Source organism: Nanorana parkeri, unplaced genomic scaffold, assembly GCF_000935625.1.
Source record: "Nanorana parkeri isolate BGI_ZX_2015 unplaced genomic scaffold, ASM93562v1 scaffold2600, whole genome shotgun sequence".
NCBI lineage: Eukaryota > Metazoa > Chordata > Amphibia > Anura > Dicroglossidae > Nanorana > Nanorana parkeri.
Genome location: NW_017308868.1, coordinates 94,104 through 109,881, shown reverse-complemented (window position 1 = coordinate 109,881; position 15,778 = coordinate 94,104). Strand labels below are relative to the sequence as shown.

The 15,778-nt window shown below is 45.8% G+C and overlaps 1 protein-coding gene across 1 annotated transcript in view; it reads left to right on the top strand.

Moving 5' to 3' along the window:
• LOC108801991 (heat-stable enterotoxin receptor-like) overlaps nt 1-15,778 on the top strand; it is a 95,931-nt gene that overhangs the window by 27,886 nt on the left and 52,267 nt on the right. The window contains exon 2 of the mRNA XM_018573897.1: nt 2,696-2,794. Within this exon, the coding sequence (XP_018429399.1) occupies nt 2,696-2,794 (99 nt within the window). The remainder of the gene's footprint in view (nt 1-2,695; nt 2,795-15,778) is intronic.

The window sequence follows — 15,778 nt, the reverse complement described above, 5'->3', positions numbered from 1 at the left end:
GGAATTTATTAGACATGTAAGCTGCGGAAAAATTCGGTTTGGTTCAGTTTGGATATTTCATCACTTCAAAATTTGGGATTCGGATTCGAAATTCAATTGTATTCCGGTTTCAGATTTGGAGAAAATCTGAATTTTCATTAGTTTCAGATAACGAATATTAGTTGCGAATACCACATACAGATATTAATACTAAAGCTGAATCTCCTAGACCCGAATAGCATTCGGGATCCGAATTTCCGAATGGCATTCGGGAGCCTCCACTTTAGTAATATATGCAATTTGGAAATTCGGATTCCGAATGCTATTTGGGTCTGGAAGCCATATACATATATTACTAAAGCTGAGGCTGCCAGACCCGAATGGTTTTGGAATGCAATTAGGAAATTCGGATCACGAATCCCATTCGGGTCTAGCAGCCTCAGCCTTAGTAGTATATGCATGAACACAAATTTTCGAATTACACAAATTAGGGCATGTGACATTTCTGGCCAATCAGATGGCTCCCATGTTGCCGTAAAGTAAATTCGTGTTCAGACCCATTCGGATGCATTAAACCGAAAAACACATCGGATTGGCCAGAAAAGTCACATGCTCAATACAGTTTTGTTGTTGAATGAAGTTCAGATGGGATCCGAAATTCGGAAACGGAAATTTAGATTCGGACATATTCGGATGCTTGGGATTCGGAAATTCGGATGTGTCCAAATGTCCCGATTTCAGAGCGAAACGAATCACACATGTCTAGAATTTATCAAAACTGGAGCAGACAGAATCTGGAGCAGTTGCCCATATCAACCAAATACATTCTCTCTTCAGTTTCTTCAGTTAAGCTTTGAAAATGAAAGAAAGAAGCTGATTGGTTGCCATACACAGCTGCTCCAGATTTTTTTCTGCTCCAGTTTTGATAAATTCCCCTCAAAATGCTCAGCTGGAGCATTAAAATCTTGACAATCAAAGTAACACAAGAGTACAACAGCTCTGGGGATTTCAGTCACGGATTTGAAGGTGATGACGACATTAGACATGTAATTCTGAATTGAAATTCGGAAGAATTTATTTTCATTTGGATGCATCTGAATTTCCAAATTTAAATTTCTGCAAATTTCGGATGCACTTGAATTTCAGAATTCAAATGTATTGTAAATTTCGGATGCATACGAATTCTAATAACCAGTATGGACAAAGATGACCAGTATGGACTAAGATGACCAGTATGGACTAAGGTGACCAGTATGGATTAAGTTGATCAATACAGACTAAGATGACCAGTACAGACTAAGAGGACCAGTAGGGACTAAGATTAGCAGTATTGACTAAAATGACCAGTGCGGACTAAGATGACGAGTACGGACTAAAATGATCAGTACGGACTAAAAATGATCAGTACGGACTAAGATGTCCACTATGGATTAAGATGTTCAGTATGGATTAAGAGTACTAGTACAGACTAAGATGACCAAGTACAGAACTGAAATTACTACAAAAATTAAGCTAATTTTTCATTAAAGAACCCCATCTGAATTGATCCAAACCAAATTTAGGCGATGAACAGTTGAAGGTACTGAAGGTTTTAATGATTTGTGAATATGATGATACGATTAGGCAACCCTCCAAAGAGGTATTACCACTCCCCCATAGACGGTTTGATAGCAAACAGTTTCCGATCTCCAACTGAATACTTCTCTGCCAGGAAGAACATTCTAGAGATGGTGTGGGGGCACCTAGCCCCATAAATGAGGCATCAATCTTGATGGAGAAAGGCTTGGCGAGTTGGAATGCTTAATAGCATGAAAGGCTTTAACTGCATTGGTGGGCCAGATCTTGGGATCAGCATCTTTCCAGCTAAGAACAGCAATTGAGTCAACAGAGTAGTTGCTGTTGAAGTCTAAAAAGGGCTGAGTAGCTTTGAGATCACTGGACAGACTATGTTTGGAGACCGTGCAGCCTTGGAAAAACACCTGTAGAAGCTCAAAGAGGCATTTTTCTGCTTTGGTCCACTGTCACAAAGACATTACAAGATGGAGTGGGCAAGTCCAGGGAGAAAATCAGTATGTTGTCCAAGTATATGACAATACACTTATCATGGAAGATTTTGTTGACAAAATCTTGAAAAACTGCAAGGGTGTTGCAGAGGCCAAATTACATCACTAGATGTTCATAATGGCCATCCTTGGTGTTAAATGCAGTCTTGTACTTGTCTTCCTCATTGATGCAAATCAAGTCCTATGCACCCTGTAGGGCTCCACATAGAAGATCTAATAGCTCAAAAATAAGGGGCAATGGGTAGAAGTGATGGCATTAGGTCTGCGGTAATGAATGCAGGGGCATCCTTCTTTTCAACAAAGAAGAACCCTACCTCAACAGCAAGTGAGAACCAGTGGATAATCCCTTTTGGAAGATTCTTGGCACTACACATAATGTATGTTGATATTGCATTGTATTGTATTTTATAAGTACATTTTGTTGAAATGTTTTAAAATAAAAATGGCCTGGATTGGAAGGGGGTTTAACACCGCGGATGTCAACTGGTTAAGCAGTGAAAACAGGCAAACATTGCACTAATAAATCAAAACAAAGTAATAAAAAAGCAAAATTAATTGTTAATTAAGCACTAATTTACATTTACATATTTGTATTTGATACACAACCCTTGTTTAAACTGTGAGTTACAATAGTATATTTTCATTACACTCAGGTCCATGTGCTGCTGGAGTAGTTGGCATTAAAATGCCAAGATATTGCCTATTTGGAGACACCGTAAATACAGCTTCCCGGATGGAGTCTACAGGACTGCGTAAGAATAAAAATATACACTAACTACTAACAAATCCCTCATTAATTTGCAGTTAATATGTATATAACATAAGTATCCTAGAAACAGGAGCTGTACAGTAGCATTTAATAAATTAAAATAACTCCAAGTCTTTCCTAGTTTGTGTAATTAAAAATTTAGTACATTTGTTTAATCCATTTTCACCGTATATTTTCAGTAGCCAGGTGTTCTTTTGTTTGTTTTTTTTAAATTTGTTTTTATTAGATTTTCATATAAAGTAATACAGTACAACAGATATCACCTGAGTTCCAACACTCAGGGGCACAACTTTCAATACAGTTCCAAGCAATATAACCTCCTGCCCCCCCATCCCTCCCTACAACCAGAGCTGTGAATTCTGCATAAAATTCAAAATAATTTAAGGTAAATCACTCCTGTTCAGAGCATCAATATGTGGGAGTTATGAATACTCCTTCAGGGACCCAGTGTAGGTGGAAGCTCCGCCATCAGGTACACTCAAGTTCACCAGGGTCTACAAGTAATCAGTTAGTGCACATCCTCTCAATATTCAACTCCCCCCCACCTCAACCATACAAACAATGATGTTCACATTCCGTACTGGCCTCTAGCTTGTCACAGTAGAGAAGGCATCCAGCCCACTTCCCCAAACTTTATAACATTTTTGTGGGCAGGCTCTATGGATATATGCTGCTTTATACATTGGAATAGCAGACTCTACCAGACCTCTCCAATTTGCCAAGGTAGGCGGGGCAGGCTTGTTCCAATTCAAAACAGTTTCCTGGCATAAAGCAGTAGAATCCCCAACAGTGTGCTGGTGGCATGTGTAAACGTATTACGCTCTTTGAGACCCAGCAGGCAGAGCCCCATTTCCGGCTGGATTTCTAGCATGAGGAACCGCTTTATGAATTCTGTGATTTCCACCCAATAGTTCTTTATAGCAGGATAGTCCCAAAACACATGACTAAATCGCGCCGGAGAGAAGGTAAATCTCCAGCAAGTTGCCGAGCACGTGCTATATATCTGGGCCAACCTCGCAGGCGTATAATACACCCTGTACAACAACTTATGATATCTATAGAGGAAGGAACCCGGCAACTCAAATTTGATGCACAGGTCCTCAAAACACATAATGTTCCCATTAGTCAATATGTCCTCCAACGTTTTGATGCCCTTCCTAACCCAGGAACGTTTTGATGCCCTTCCTAACCCAGGAGACATGACAATCTGGTATGGTGTTGAAGTAAGCAAGTAAGCAAGGAGTGTATGGTGACAGCCATCTCCCCTCCACCAAGCGTATCCGACACCTGCCCCCATGCCTTCAATGTAGCCCGCTAGGTCATACGGGGCCCCACATCCCCTATACACCAGGGATGACAAGGCCTCATAGGAGCCCAAACTCGCCGCCTCCAACACCACTGCAGAGTCACTGTCCTCCCTCATCAGCCACCTGTGTACAATCACCATTTGTCCTGCCAAATAATATTTTCTCATATCAGGCAGTGCCAGACCTCCTCCTTTCCAAGGTGCCTGCAGAATAGACATTCGGAGTCTTGGTACCTGCGAGCCCCACACAAAGTCCTGGAACAGGCCTGTCACCCCTCGGAAGAAACTCGCAGGCACCCAAACTGGAGAGTTAGTACAACAATACCGGAAGAATCTTCATTTTTAGCAGATTAACCTTACCTATCATTGAAATTGGCAAATGTTTCCATGCTATTAACCTCCTTTTGGCAAGGGCAAGTACTGGGGTTAGGTTCAGGGAGTAGCAATCGCCAACTCTAGCCGTGATCTTAACTCCCAAATATGTAATCTGTGAGACCCATTTCAGGGGTCTGAAATGGGTCTCAGCCGAGCCCAGAGTGCCCTCATCCAGCGGCAGGATATGGGATTTGGTCCAGTTAACTCTCAGGCCAGAAAATATTGAGAATTTGACTAAGATTTGCAGCGCCTCCCTAAGAGAAGGGCCTGCGTCCGCCAGAAATAAAATGAAATCATCCACGTATAAGGCAAGCCTCTTGTCAGGGGTACCGGCCCAGGTGTATAAGGCAGTATGTGTTTATATACAGTTTATTTGTATTACCAACAGGAGTGCAACAAGCCGGAATCAGGCCTACAAACTGGTAACAGGGCCCAAGACTGCAATCAGGTAACAGGACTGCAAACAGGGAACAGGGTTCAGGACTGCAAAACAGATAACAAGACTGCAAACAGGGAACAGGGTTCAGGACTGCAAAACAGCTAGCAAGGTTCAGGACTGCAAACAGGGAACAGGGTTCAGGACTGCAAAACAGGTATAGGACACTGAGCCATCATCCTGACTGCAGGGAGGGTTTAAATATTCTCCCAGGAAGCACTAGGTGATGACTAAGTACTGGCAGCTGGGAGACACCTGCAGGTGAGCACTGGAGCTGCAGGTTCCAGCACCACCCAGTGGTGGTCTGATACCTAACAGCTCCTGGCTTCCTGGGGACACCTGCAGGTGAGCACAGGAACTGCAGGGATTAGCTCCAGCGCTCTGGATCCTAACACCTCTCTTCAATAGACCCCATCCTAAACGCATCCAGAGCCGTGGATGTGCGTAAAGCCGCAGCCAGGGGCTCCATCATTAATGCAAACAGACCCGGTGATAAGGGGCACCCCTGTCAGGTACCCCTCCCCCGGGAAACTATCGGATAAAGCAGGGCCTATCTTCAGAGAGGGTCTAGCTTCATTATACAAAACAGTGATCCATCTATAAAAGTTAGGACCAAATCCCATATACCGCAAGACAGCCCCCATGTAACCCAAATCCACTGAATCAAAGGCCTTCTCGATGTCTAAGGAGATCAATGCCCAAGACCCAACATTTGCTTGGGAGAGCTGGAGATTTGTGAAGACCCTGCGTAGGTTTGTATCAGTAGATTTCCCTGGAATAAATCCCGTCTGGTCAATATTTACCAGGGTGCTGATAACCCCCATTAGGCGCTGCGCAAGAATCTTGGTCAGAATTTTTAAATCCATGTTCAGAAGAGCTATCGGGCGGTAGGAGGAGCAAAGCAGTGGATCCTTTCCTGGTTTAGGTATAAGGACAACAATCGCCTCATATAAGGAATTCGGTAATCTTCCCCGTGTTAGGAAAAAACTGTACAGGCCCTGTAAATAATATCTGTACCATTCCGCCGGAAGGCCATCTGTAGGTCCTGCATCGAAGTGGTCAGTGTCTCCACTCTTTGGGACAGGATGACCAGGTGTCTGGCGAGCTCCGCTGGATCCATAAGGTTCCGATATTCTATCACGCTACTGAGAACTTTCAAGGTTTGGGATCACAACTGCGGAGGGGTATTTGGCAAAAAGGCTACACAGGTATGAATCTCAGGCATCACTCGCAATCTTAACAACGAGTTTGAGATCCAGACATCACAGCCAACGCATAGGGTTCAGTAATCAAAGGCTATTTAACTCATAACCAGTATACTAACACAAGGCACAACAAAAACAGTAAATGGTGATTGTAACGGTAAGCCCCGGATGCGTTTACAATACAAACCAGACAGTCCATGTATTGCTGAGGAAAGTGCTCCAATAGGAGCAGTACTTGCAGTTTGTGAATCGGAGATTGTAGCGATAAGTTGAAGAGCTGAGGGCATCCATAGGGTACAGCAAGGTAGCAGCAGGTCCAGGGATTGTCTTGACAGACAAACGAGGTAGCAGGTTCAGGAGGCAACAGGCATTCTGACCTCAATATCGGAAACGCCATGTTGCCTCGTTGGTGCTCTTAAATAGTGCCTGGGAGTGGGGAGGAGCCGCTATTCGTCCAGAGCGACTTCCGCGTTCCAGCGTGGAACGCAGCCGCCGCGTCACGAGTAGGAACTCGTGCGGCTTCCGCGTTCCACAGTTGTAGGTAAGGTTGGGGAGTCTGTGGGTGATGGCTGGCTTGAGGGGATTGGGGGACTGTAGCTGGGTGGTATTCAGCATTGCTGTATAATGATTATACAGCAATGCTGAATACCACCAGCTGAGAGCCCGCGGGCGTCACCCCCCCTGCCCCCTACTAAATGAAGCCCCTGGCCGCAGGTGCAATGGTTCCCTCCCTCCGCCGCCTCTCTGCCACATGCATCGCTACAGATGCGACTCTATAATCGTGCGGCCGACCACTCCTCAAGGGGTACTCGGGAGGCCCCAGCGTGCAGCCCCCTAACATACTTGATTCCCGGGAGCTGCCCGATACGGCTGTGCACACAGCACGGAGCTGTACGTGCCGGCCGATTCCAGTGTGAATGAGCCCTACATGTCCCCAGGAACATAAAATAAAACATTTTTGTTTTTTAATACTCACCTGATACCTAGATCCACCGACAAGCCCAGCTTCCCGTCTCCCACGCTGTCAGAAGCTGCCTACAGAGCGTGCTGGCTACTACTTAAACCGCAGCGCTGTGTGCAGCTTCTGAGAAGATACGCTATTAGCGTAGTGTGAGTGATGCAAAATGCGCAGCCGGCTTCCTCGCTATGCTAATAGCGTTTCTTCTCAGAAGCTGCACACAGGCGGCCGGTTTAAGTAGTAACCAGCACACGCTGTATGCAGTTTCTGACAGCGTGGGAGACAGGAGGCTGGGCTTGTCTGGATCCAGGGATCTAGTTAATTTTCTGGCAGTGCCCCTCCCGAGAATAGACTCTGGATCCGCCCCTGAGTGGAACGCAGGGAAACCGCTGCTGATACAGGAGAGAGCGGGCCGGTGGCGTTACACCAATAGGGAGTGAAGGGCCCCCTCATCATAAGGCGCAACAGGAGCGTAGAGCGCACTATAGTACTGTGTAAATTCCTCCAAAATTGCCACCGGATCTGTCACCCGCTCCCCCATTGATGTCATTATACACGGAATATTCGCTAAAGGATGATGATCCGCCGCCAACAGGGCCAAACATTTGCCATTCTTGTCCCCTTGCTCAAATCTCTCCTCTGCTGCCTCGCGAAGAGAACAGACAGTCAGAGTCTTAAGGTGTACCTGTAAAGCTCTTCACGCCGCCCTAAGAGCCACCAAGGAATCGTCACTAAGAGAGGCCGCATATATACTTGCACAGTTTTCCTCCATCCTCTGCAGCTCCACCCGTTCTTTAGCAAAGTCACATCTAGACACATTAATGTGGGAGACGTATTCTCCCCGAATATATGCCTTAAATGCATCCCAGACAATATTGGCATCTGCAGATCCTTCATTATGGGCCCAATATTCTCCAACCAGGGGCGACACTCTACTTGCCACACCCCAAGCCAACCTGGTGACAACCTCCATCCCCGGCGCTGAGACACCCCACCAGGCAGGTAGACGGCCTCCGACACCAACCCCAGGAACAGGTCATTAGCAAAGGCCATATCAATTCTGGAGGAGGAATTATGCGTATATAAGACACACATGAATACCCACGAACACCAGGGTTTTTCCATCTCCAAACCTCTAGCAGGGAAACAGCCCACCCCACCAGCTCCATCCCCAGCGCCATATTAGGATTTGAGGAATCCAGCGCCTGGTCTAGGATAGTATTAAAATCTTCCGCCAGTATTATAGGAATAGGTAGAAAGGGTGCCACCTTGGCTAGAATATCATACAGAAGTTGGAAATGAAAAGGAGGGGGCAAATAAACGCTAACAATAGCAATCCTGCGTGTATGTATTTCCAGAACTACAATAACATAGCGGCCCACTGGATCCAGAAAAACCTGCACGATCGTGCATGGCAAGGATTTACTTATAAGTATGGATACTCCACGGGCGTATACCGAGTAAGTAGCATGAAAAGCCCTCTGGATCCAGGGTCGCCGCAATGCAAGCACCCTCTGTCCCTCCAAATGTGTCTCCTGTAACAAAAAAATATGAGGCCTGTACGGTTTTAAATATTGAAAGACCAATGAACGTTTGAACTTGTGATTCAGACCCCTCACATTCCAGGAGACTATTTTTACTGGAGTTCCTGCCATCCCGTATCCACCCACAGCAAGGTTATCTCACGAAGGCCCAGAAAACCTAGAGCCCAGAGACCCTTCCCTGCTTTCTTCGGCAAACCAAAGTCCCCAACATAACTCCCAGAAGCTTGATCCCAAACTAAGTTCAAAGACAGCACCCAAAAGGGGCCGTCACCCCTGCAACCTAACACCCCCTTCCTATGTCTGTCCGATCAACAGACACAATCTGTAACTAGGAAAAACACCCCTACGTGAGGAGTCTCCGGTTTTTCCCACACCTCACCAATAGTGCATAAGGGGACCTATTATAGCATAGTGCAGACATTATGCATTAGAAGTGATCCAATAAACTATAACCTGAGCAATGAAATGAAAAATGAACTGTAAAACAGAGATGCGATATATAATATAATGAGGAGTAGGGTGACTGTGCAACCCTCCTCCTCTGATCATGGAAAGTAAGGCTAATAGCAAAAGGCCTCAGTCACTGTTACAGTCATGTACTCCTGAAGGCTTCCGTTATATAGCTTGCATTTTTGGAAGGATGCCAACTGCACTTCTTCAGCGCAGCCTATCCAGCCAGTTCGCTGCCGCAGTTGGAGTTTCAAAAAATGAACCGTTCCTTCATGTTAAACTCTCAGCTTACTGGGGAAAAGCATACTGTATTGTAAACCTTTAATCCTGAGGCGGCATCTGACATCCTGGAAAGAATGTCTGCGTGTCTGCACATCCGTCGAAAAATCCGGGAACAAACAGATTACTGTGTTCTCATGGTGCAAAGCAGGACAATTCCGGGCCGCAGCCAGCACAGCATCTCTGTCCCTGTAATTTAGTAATCTTGTCAGAAAGGGTCTCGGTGTGGCCCCCGGAGGAGGGTGGCCCGCAGGCACCCTATGCGCTCTTTCAACCACAAAAGTGACAGGGGACTCCGCCACACCCAATACCTTCTTGAAAAGGGATTCCGCAAACTGTACTGGTTGTGCTCCCTCCGCACCCTCTGGCAGGCCAATAATGCGAATATTATTTCTGTGCATCCTATTCTCAGCATCCTCCGCTCTCGCAGATAATGTGTGTACCATGTGTTGTAGCTCAGTAATGGAGGTGGAGTGTTCAACCAACTCAACTCTTCTAGGCCCGACACTCTATTCTCAGCCTCAGACAGGCGCCCTCTAAATTTGTCTAAATCACTGCGAATTAGGGTACATTTGATCGCAAGGTGATCTTTTTTTGTAGTGAGTGCTACCCTACTTGCCTCTATGGCCGTTAGGATAGCAGCAGTCAGTCAACGCACTTAAAATAGGCATCGGCAGGTCCCCCCTAACATTCTTACCAGACCTAAAGGGTCTGGTATGAATTGTCAGGGGACTCCATGCTGTTTGTTTTTTCTTCTTTGAGTTTGGTTGCCGATGATTGCTCGTAGGGGACCGGGTGTTGCGGAGCTCCCTCAGATCGCGGCCATCTTACTCGGCAGCTCGCCACGCCCCTCTTCTTTATATTTTTGTTCTGTTTGCTACCTCTAAAGTAGGGGACAGAATGATTGAGCCGAATGCTGAGCTAAGCAGTTGGCTATTCACTCTCTGCTGTTCAACCACTAAGAGAGTAGGGGCGAACAGCAGAGACTGAACTGCCGAACGTTCGCCTCAGCCGTTCCAGATGTTGCATCGGCTGAGGCCAACAGAACCGCAGGGAAGTGAAGTGAGCCACATGCAGCTGATGTATGGCTTACAGGGCTGTTGTGTATGGCCGAACAGGCTTCGGCTCCCTTCACTTCGGCTCCATTATTCATTTGGCAGCTTAGTGAATAACCCCCTTAATGTTACACACAGCTATTTGAGACTGCAGACATTTGAAAAGAGATGATCAGAGACTATGGACAGAGATGGCCACTCACTAAGATTGATTTGGGGGGGAAGGGGGGCGGGTGTAACGCTCAAACAAGACTAGCTTGTCTGTTCTGGATCTTAACTGCGGAGCTTGGTCTGGCCAGTATATCTCAACCTGAATGTGAGTAATACTTATCATCCAAGATATTGAGAGTACGGTGGTTCAGGTGCAGTTGTGCAACATGTGCTCTATGGTGAGTAGGAGCGATCGTAGGAACTGTATGACATCATACACCGCGCAGAAATGTAACGCAAAATGAAGTCCTTTCCTTACTGTTGCATTACCTCATGCAGTAAGTTAGTGCTTAATTGGAAACAATTGTTTATCTAAATTATATTTTTTGTAGGAATGACTAATCCCAAGTACAGGTAAATTCAACCTTTATTGAAACCCCTCAGTAGTTACTATGCAATGGTCATGCTGTTAATAGAGTTAACTGTAGACTCTATAATTGATTCAATTCCAATATGTAACACACTTAAAGCATATGGAATCAGTAGCTCTAAAGTCCGTGAAATAAATGGCAGAGGGGATCGGTAGTTCAGAACAAATCCACAATTAGCCTATACCTATACAACTGTATATAACAATTGGCACCAGAGGTTGAACAATCCACAGTATAGTGCAAGCAGCTATTGCATACCAATTGCGAATAGCCGATGGGATTAGTAGTTTAACCAATCCACAATTCGTTAGTCTATTGCTTTTACAACTGTATATAGTAATTGGCATCAGAACTGAACATTCCACAATTTAGTGCAAGCAGATATGGCAGATGGGATTAGTAGTTTGAACTATCCACAGCTATTGCACTGCGGTTGTGGTTTGGTAGATGGGAGCAGTAGTCATCGTAGTCCCAGACTGCAAGTGTTGGTTCCTAGCAGTTCAGAGGAACTCTCACAGATGTCCACAGGAGATTAACCCAGCATTACTTCTATGCATGCTGAGGCTGCTGCGGTCAGACAGAATGGAGAGAGGTGTACTGTCGAGGGGGTTGATTGCTCAGTGTCCACAACAACACTAGGATGTCGAGCAATTGAAAACTCTGCCATTTTAACATGACAGCCGGTGTGAGGAGGGAGGTGCGACGCGGCTGGAGTGGGTGGTGTTCATTCTCTTCAGACAAGTCAGGGACAGCACACAGTGTGCAAAAGGCCTAATCGATATCCCTCAACAAACGAGGCACAAAGACCTAGGTTCTGAGTCTGGATGTTGGAAAGGCATTTGATTGCTTCAGCTGGCTTTTTATAATGTTGAGTTGCAAACTATAGGTATTCACAGACCCTTTCTCACGGCCATACAATTACTTAACTATAAAACCTTGGCCTCCATTAAACTTCCTCATTCCACATCACATACATATTCAATTTCGAATGGTACAAGACAGGGATGTCCACACTTACCAATAAGTATCCACTGAACCGCTAGTGGCCCATATTCGCAATAACCAGGAGTACAAATACACAACAAATTGTTATTTCCCTATTTGCAAATTATGTTGAACTCACTTTAATTCAACTGTAGACCTCCCTACCCAACATCCACAAAAAACTTGTGACCTGTAGCCCTCTCTCAGGATATAAAATCCACAAATCGAAAATGAAAGCCCTCCCTAATTATATGCCTGGCACAACGCTATCCATGCTACAAACCGAATATCACTATATGTGGAAGAAAAAGTCCCTACAATATCTTGGAATTTAAATATTGTCATCCTATTGGATGCTATACATGCTTAATGATCTACCACTTCACAAATATATTATTAAATGAATAAAACAAATGGAAGGCCTATTGTGATGGAACGACAAGTTCTGATACCATGGTACTGTCACAGATACGTGACAATGATACCGTTCCAATACTACTATGCCGCCACCAAGACCTCGCAATATCTCTTACAGGCTCACTCTGCACATTGATAAACTCTGCAGCTAACCCTTTACACAAAATAATACCTGCCACCTCATATTTTAATGGAAACACAGACCGCTCCCAGCAAATGCTGTGACAATTCAAAAACTTAAGAAAAGCCTGTGATGCCTATAAAATCGGTGTGCCTACTGGGAGCGCAGAATCTAGTGGCGCCACTAGTCCGCCACTAGATTCTGCGGTCTCGGTAGGTACACCGATTTTATGCCTTCCAAATTCTGCGCTGCCCAAGTCATCAGAATTGCCAGAATCCGCATCATGCTGGGGCTCTTTGTGCCCCCGATGATTGCCACCAAAACCTTGATCCACCTGGACCGAATCCGGTCCTGAAAAAACCGAAGTGCTTGAAATACCGCTTTTAGCTCCAGCAGATTGGAAGACTTGTTCCTCCATTCCTGTGGCTATATCCCTTGTGCATACAGGCCATCCAGATGAGCCCCCCAGCCCATTCCGCTGGCGCCAGTGGTGATGGTTCTGCTCTTGTAGTCTTCTGCTCTTGTAGTCGTCAGGATCAAGACATCGTCTAAGTAATAGAATATGCTGATGCCTTGTTTCAGAATCACTGCTATGATGGTAACAAGAACTTTGGAGAAAGTCCTGGGAGCGGTGATGAGGCCGAACGGCATTGCTCTGAACTGATAATGCCTGCGATCGACACAGAACATGAGGAATTTTTAGTGATCTGTAGCCACGGGAATGCGTCCTTCAGATCTAGGGATACCATCCACATGTTCGGACGTACCACTCACAATAGTCCGAAGGGACTCCATCTTGAATTTCCTTAGTTTTATAAACCGGTTGAGTTCATGAAGATCCAGGACCGGCCACCAACCGCCCTTTGACTTGGGAGTCAAGAACGGATGGGAATAGAATCCCTGGAACTGCTGATTCTCGGGAACCGACACAATGGCCCCTTGGGCCAACAGGGTTTCTACATGTTTCTACATATTCCAACATAATCTGCTGTTTTGTTGGTTCACCTAGTAACTTGGTCTTTATAAACCTGCCTCTTGGGGGAAGATATCTGAATTCAAGCCTGTAACCTTCTTCGACGATCTTCAGTACCCAGTCATCTGATACTGAGCTCGCCAAGATATCCAAAAATAGTTGCAATCTTGCACCCACTCTCATGTCTCCAGGATCAACACGTTCATACAGTATTCTCTGATTTGGTAGATCCAGTGTTCCTGCCTCTGCCACCTCTGGAAGCAGCGGATCCCCCTCTCCATGCCCGAGAGTGAGAGGATTCCCTCCCGGGCTTGTAGGCCCTGGAGCCCTGAAGGGATATTTCCTGATACCGTACATGGCAGCATACAATGGGTATGGCTCCGCCCCCAGCCCAATCACAGGACCAGTTATACTATAAATTAAAGCCCGCCTCCCAAGGCCACCATTCTTTTTTCTGTCCTCACTGCTCAAGCCGGTTATACTAAGAATAGTTTGGAGTTTTTGCCCCCGCCCTACTGGTTTCTTCTGGCCTGCCGCACAGGTTCAGCTTCTCCTGTTGCGAAGTTCCCTTTGTTCAGGTGGCTAAATGCAGTCTTATAAGGGAAGCCTCCCCCATAGCCTTGGAGTTGGGGTGCAGGAAATGGTCTCTTGGGGTCTCTTCATGTTCGGATGCTTAGTCCATCATGGCGGCGGGTTGAACACTAGCTTAGCCTCCTGGCCTTGTGACTCCAGAGAAGAACCGTGACTCAGCTGCATCATCACAAACTATGGTTGTAATGGGATGATCACATGCATGGACAAGCTGACAAGTAGGATCAACTCCATTTTCTTTCAATGAGTTGGTTTTAGAAATACATGTGCTACTGTTTCCTGTGGCCTTGCAGTGTTGCATTGCTCTGGCTGAATCTTTCTGAATATCTATTATGTCTGTAGAGCCATTCAGTTTTCCATGTATGCTTAAACCTTACAGGTGCATTACAGGGAAGTATGTGATTCTGTGGAGCTGCTATGCCTTAGCTGAATCTTGCAGGTATTTGCCTAAAACATCCATTAGCTTGCTTGTGGTGCTTTACCCTGCAGGTGCTTGCTGAGTGCAGGCTGCTGCCATGTGCTCTGCTGCTAAAGCTTAACCAGATCTTACAGAAATGTGTTTTTTTGCTAACTCTGTCAGCTGCAATCTTGAGCCTTAACTCTTTGGGTGCCTTTCATGTGAGTATTTTGCTGTCGCCTGTGGTTCCCCAAGCATTGTTAATGTTTAAATGTAACTTATGGTATTGTTGCTTCTTGCAGGCCTATCCTGCCTGTAATTCAGTAATCTTTTCATGGTCCTATGTATACAGCATTGTGTTAGTGAAAGGAGCTTGTGGTGCTATAACTCTGAGTACATGAGTATGTGGCTTCCAGGTTTTCAGCATGGCTGTTAAGGTGCCCATACACCTTACGACCATCGCAAGACTTTTGTCTTGCGATGGTAGTATGCTTCTTGAAAGCCCGTACGATCTGCCCACCTTGGACGGGCAGATCGTACTTGCGATTATCGAAAGCCCGCCCCGATGACGGCAATGCAGAACGGGCAGTGTGCGCGTGCGCACGCCGGCCCGTTCCGCAGCTATCGGACGAGCAGGCTAGAAACCCGCCGACAATCGTACGATTCTCGGCAGGTTTTCGAACATGTGGGCTCGACAAAAGACGTGCGACCGTACAGTAGAAATGGTCGCACGTCTTAGTTCACACTGCTCGATTCTCGTACGATCGCGGGATTTCGCCCGATTCTCGTACGAGAATCGAGCAGTGTATGGGCACCTTTAGCAGGTTCTGACAGTTGCTGTTAATCACATCATTATCTTCAGTTTCATCTGTATTTTTTAAGGTTGGATCATGTGTCAATTACCTAACCTCATTCCCCAAGAGACCAGCTACATTCTATAAAGGTGAGGGTCAGGTATGTATGGAGATAAAATAAAAAAGAGCGCGCAATGCATGGGCATAATGAATTGTAAGTTTTTCAGCCCTATTGACAGCACTGTTCCTCAGAGTGCATATGCAGGGGTTAATGGATTGTAAATCTCTCCAGCCCTTTGCCATCACTGCTCCTCAGAGTGCAAATGCATGAACTTCTGGATTATAACTCATCACCAGTACTGCTCCCCAAAGACAGAGTAAGCTGCTCAATTTGGGATGAAAGGTCCGCTTCAAGCCGTGATACAGCTGCTAAACATGCAGCATCCTGCGTCCAGCTAGTGGATTGCATCACAAGGATTGTACAACCTTTAAGCAGTACTT